This window comes from Sander vitreus, chromosome 18 (assembly GCF_031162955.1).
Source record: "Sander vitreus isolate 19-12246 chromosome 18, sanVit1, whole genome shotgun sequence".
Classification (NCBI taxonomy): Eukaryota; Metazoa; Chordata; class Actinopteri; order Perciformes; family Percidae; genus Sander; species Sander vitreus.
Genome location: NC_135872.1, coordinates 1742828 through 1747827, shown reverse-complemented (window position 1 = coordinate 1747827; position 5000 = coordinate 1742828). Strand labels below are relative to the sequence as shown.

The following is a 5000-nucleotide window of genomic DNA, read 5'->3' as shown; positions in this document are numbered from 1 at the left end:
TGAAGCGCCTGCTGCAGGTGTGTTTAGGGCGTGTCCAAATCCACTTTTGCTAGTTTGACGGCGGAGAAAAGGGTCCGTGTGCCGGGGTCATGGTTCTGAAGGGTTGACCTTAGTGTCTTCATTAATCAGAGGTGTGTTTTGGGCGTAACATGCAATCAACCAATCAGAGATCATCTCCCATTCCCTTTAAAAGCCAGGCGCGTTTGGACCTTGGAGCATTGCTGTTATGATGGAGGATTTGCACCGTAATATTTGTATTTGTAATCTTCTGCATGTGTGTGTGCTGCTGTGCGTCCCTGTGTGTGTGTGTGTGTGTGTGTGTGCGTCCCTGTGTGTGTAACAAGCATAGTGTGCACGTGCTGTTCACGAGCCTAGGAGCATTTTACTAATGCTCTGTTAAAATAACAATGAAATGCTGCGTTATTGACTTTAGACCAGGTTTTTGTTGGTCAATGGTGCCATCACTTCCCTCTGCCTCAAGATAGCAATACTCCCAGAATGCACCTGAACACACCTCCCTTTAAGACCAGCACGCCCAGAATGCACCTGAACACACCTCCTGTAAGACCAGCACGCCCAGGATGCACCTGAACACACCTCCCTGTAAGACCAGCACGCCCAGAATGCACCTGAACACACCTCCCTGTAAGACCAGCACGCCCAGAATGCACCTGAACACACCTCCCTGTAAGACCAGCACGCCCAGAATGCACCTGAACACACCTCCCTGTAAGACCAGCACGCCCAGAATGCACCTGAACACACCTCCCTGTAAGACCAGCAAGCCCAGAATGCACCTGAACACACCTGCCTGTAAGACCAGCACGCCCAGAATGCACCTGAACACACCTCCCTGTAAGACCAGCACGCCCAGAATGCACCTGAACACACCTCCCTGTAAGACCAGCACGCCCAGAATGCACCTGAACACACCTCCCTGTAAGACCAGCACGCCCAGAATGCACCTGAACACACCTCCCTGTAAGACCAGCACGCCCAGAATGCACCTGAACACACCTGCCTGTAAGACCAGCACGCCCATGGGCCACAGATGGGCGCAGGTGCATTTGCTATTTAAACGACGTGGGCGCTGGACGGGAAACTGAGAACTGCGTCGGTCTTAAACTAGCAAAGACTCTTGCGTCGGGCTTTGCGCCGCGCTGGGTGCAGGATAGGTTCCTGAAACTTTTCTGGGGAACGACCCCCAGAGCCCCCGGTTATGTGTTGAAACAAAACCCTCGCCCTTGAGTACTACACCACTGCCAGCAGCTCCATGTTCTGCAAGATAAAATGACTGTTTTCGTATCCGAACTATCCCTTTTAACTGTAATGTAAAGCAACATGTCGCTCCCTTTAATTCAACAAAAGTCTGAAGTCTGTTTTGCTAATGCTCCGTAGTGTTTTACTAGAAAACGTGTCAGCAGTTGGAGACTGCAGCCAGTCGTAGCGTGACCAGATGTGAAGCTTAAACTTTCTCTGGATAAACACAATTGTAACACTTTAAATGAAGGCAAAATATTCCAGCTAACGTTTGCTTTCCTGTCTGTAATGCAGTAATGGCCCGAGGCCGGAGCTTAACACGGTATCAAATACAGCCGCTGTCTGCAAATCCAGCCAATCAGTTTAATCTGTCATATCGTTGGCTGAGCAGAGATGTTTTCTTTGTGCGAGGTGTGGCTGCTGAGAGACGCAGAGTGCCCAGAGTGAGGCTCATGTTTCGGAGGATGAAAACACAACCGGTCGTTTCTTTCCTTCTTTCTTCATAAAATAAGCTATTTGCATTTTTGTCCAGGGGGTAATAATTATCAAAATGTCTAAAGCGGAGAAGATCTGACATCAGTGAGACAATTCATATCGTTTTTAGCGTAAGCAAAGCTAAATGTCTCACGTTGTAGAAGAGCTTAAACCTAACAACGTGCAACAAGTCTTCATTAATATAGAATGGTAGTAAACGCTGTTTAAGACACACACACACACACACACACACACACACACACACACACACACACATACACACAGACACACAGACACACAGACACACACATACACAAAGACACACACACACACACACACACACACACACACACACACACACAGAGACACACACACACACACACACAGAGACACACACAGACACACACACAGAGACACACAGTCACACACACAGTCTCACACACTACACAGACACACACACACACATAGACACACACACAGTCACACAGTCACACACACAGTCTCACACACACACACACACAGAGACACACACACACACACACACACACACACACACACACACACACACACACACACACACAGAGACACACACACACACACACAGACACACACACACACACACACAGAGACACACATACACACACACACACACACACACACACACACACACACACACACACACACACACACACAGAGACACACACACACACACACACACAGAGACACACACACACACGCACACACACACAGACACATAGACACACACACACACACACACACACACACACAGAGACACACACACACACACACACAGAGACACACACACATACACACACAGACACACACACACAGAGACACACACACACAGAGACAGACACACACACACACAGAGACGCACACACACAGAGACAGACACACACACACGTCATCAACAATTATCACATTTATGTCCTAGAATTCAGAGAAACACACACACACACACACACACAGAGACACACACACACACAGAGACACACACACACACACGCACACACACACAGAGACACACACACATACACACACACACACACACACACAGAGACACACACACACACACACACGCACACAGACACACACAGAGAGACACACACACATACACACACAGACACACACACAGAGACACACACACACACAGAGACACACACACACACACACAGAGACACACACAGACACACACACACACACACACACAGACTCTATCCTGGCCTGGGACACACATTCATATGGTTTGATAAAGTACTTATTGGACTTTAACTTATCATTGCACTTACAATAACGAGTAGCTGCCCGTGTCTGTGTGTGTGTGTGTCTGTGTGTGTCTCTGTGTGTGTGTGTCTGTCTGTGTGTGTCTCTGTGTGTGTGTGTCTCGTCTGTGTCTGTGTGTGTGTCTGTGTCTGTGAGTGAGTGTGTGTCTCGGTCTGTCTGTGTGTGTGTGTCTCGGTGTGTCTGTGTCTGTCTGTCTGTCTGTGTGTGTGTGTGTCTCGGTCTGTGTGTGTGTGTGTGTGTCTGTCTGTCTGTCTGTCTGTGTGTCTGTCTCTGTCTGTGTGTGTGTGTGTGTGTGTGTGTGTGTGTGTGTGTGTGTGTGTGTGTGTGTGTGTGTGTGTGTGTCTGTGTGTGTGTGTGTGTGTGTGTGTGTGTGTGTGTGTGTGTGTGTGTGTGTGTGTGTGTGGGGAACTGAGCAGCCCCGTCCGCTGCAGAGAGCCGACAGGATTGAAACAGCAGCCGCTGACTTTATATTGAAAAATCGTTCCAGCGTACGTTGATGTCTGTGTCTGTCGGTCGGTCTGTCTGTCTGTGTGTGTGTGTCTGTGAGTGTGTGTGTGTGTCTGTCTCTGTGTGTCTGTCTGTCTCTGTGTGTCTGTCTGTCTCTGTGTGTGTGTGTGTCTGTCTGTCTGTGTGTGTGTCTGTGTCTGTGTGTCTGTCTGTCTCTGTGTGTGTGTGTGTGTGTCTGTCTGTCTGTCTCTGTGTGTGTGTGTGTGTGTGTGTGTGTGTGTGTGTGTGTGTGTGTGTGTGTGTGTGTGTGTGTGTGTGTGTGTGTTGCACGTACCCCCATTTGAGAAACACTGCTTTAAACCACACGTGTCAAACTCGAGGCCCGCGGGCCAAATCCGGCCCCTTGCACATCTTGATGCGGCCCGAATATCAATTTATGTTCACAATACATTTTGGCCCGCCTAGTTTCTGTCTATTTATTTCTTGACGTCTTTGTACGATTTCACGTTTTTGTCACTTTTTACGACACAGTCAGAGATATTTTAAATAAAAGCATGTTAATAAACTGTACCACATACTGTACATACCCTGAATAACATTACACAACACTTACATAGTCTGCAAACACTGGAAGGTACAACGGTCTCAACGCTGTCCCCGTCTTCTTTTCCCTCTCTGCTAGACGAGTACGGAGCTGAAGGTTCCTCGGGTCAGGGTTTCTCCCACATGGGTTCCTTCAGGGGCGGGCCTTCCTCCGGGTCCTTCGAGGACCAGGACCCGAGTTTGGGTCCGGGTCCAGCCCCAGGGATCGGCTTTACTCCAGGATCGGTGCCAACGGGCCCGCCGACCACAAACTTCAACAACATCCACATCCCGCCAGGAGCCCACGCGCCAGCCAACACTCCCGCTGAGCTGCCTCCACCCACAGGTATGCATCTACCTGCGTGTGTGTGTGTGTGTGTGTTTACGCGTGTGTTTACATGTGTGTGTGTATGTGTGTGTGCGTCTGCGTGTCTGTGTGTGTGTGTGTGTGTGTGTGTGTGTGTGTTTACATGGGCTTGTTTAACTATATTCGTGGGGTCCAAAAACTGGGAGTCCAGTATACTTGTGGGGTCCCGACAGATTTGTGGGGCCAAAATGCTGGACCCCACCAGGTTAAAGGTCTGTTTGAGGGTTAAGACCTGGTTTTAGGATTAGGGTTAGAATGAGGTTCTGGTTAGGGTGAGGGTAAGGGTTAAGGTTAGGCATTTAGTGGTGATGGTTAAGGTTAGGGTAAGGGGCTAGGGAATGCATTATGTCAATGACGGGTCCCCACAAAGATAGTGCCACAAACCTGTGTGTGTTTGGTGTCTTTAGTAAGACTGCTCAATATTTCGTTTGGTTATTGTCATCGTAAACTAGCGCATTGAAAATTTTGCGAAAGACACTCCGAGATTTAGAACCTCGACGGAGGTGATGCTAAAAAAAGGACCTGTTGGCAGGTACCACAGGCTTTTTTTCATAAGGCGAGTCAA

The 5000-nt window shown here is 48.9% G+C and overlaps 1 protein-coding gene across 2 annotated transcripts in view; it reads left to right on the top strand.

Annotated features, from left to right (window-relative positions):
* vta1 (vesicle (multivesicular body) trafficking 1) overlaps positions 1-5000 on the top strand; it is an 80738-nt gene that overhangs the window by 58237 nt on the left and 17501 nt on the right. For both annotated transcript variants that reach the window (XR_013503398.1, XM_078274206.1), the window contains exon 6: positions 4169-4414. Coding sequence is in view for 1 of the 2 variants with exons in the window: in XM_078274206.1 (XP_078130332.1) it covers positions 4169-4414 (246 nt within the window). In the remaining variant the exon portion in view is untranslated. The remainder of the gene's footprint in view (positions 1-4168; positions 4415-5000) is intronic.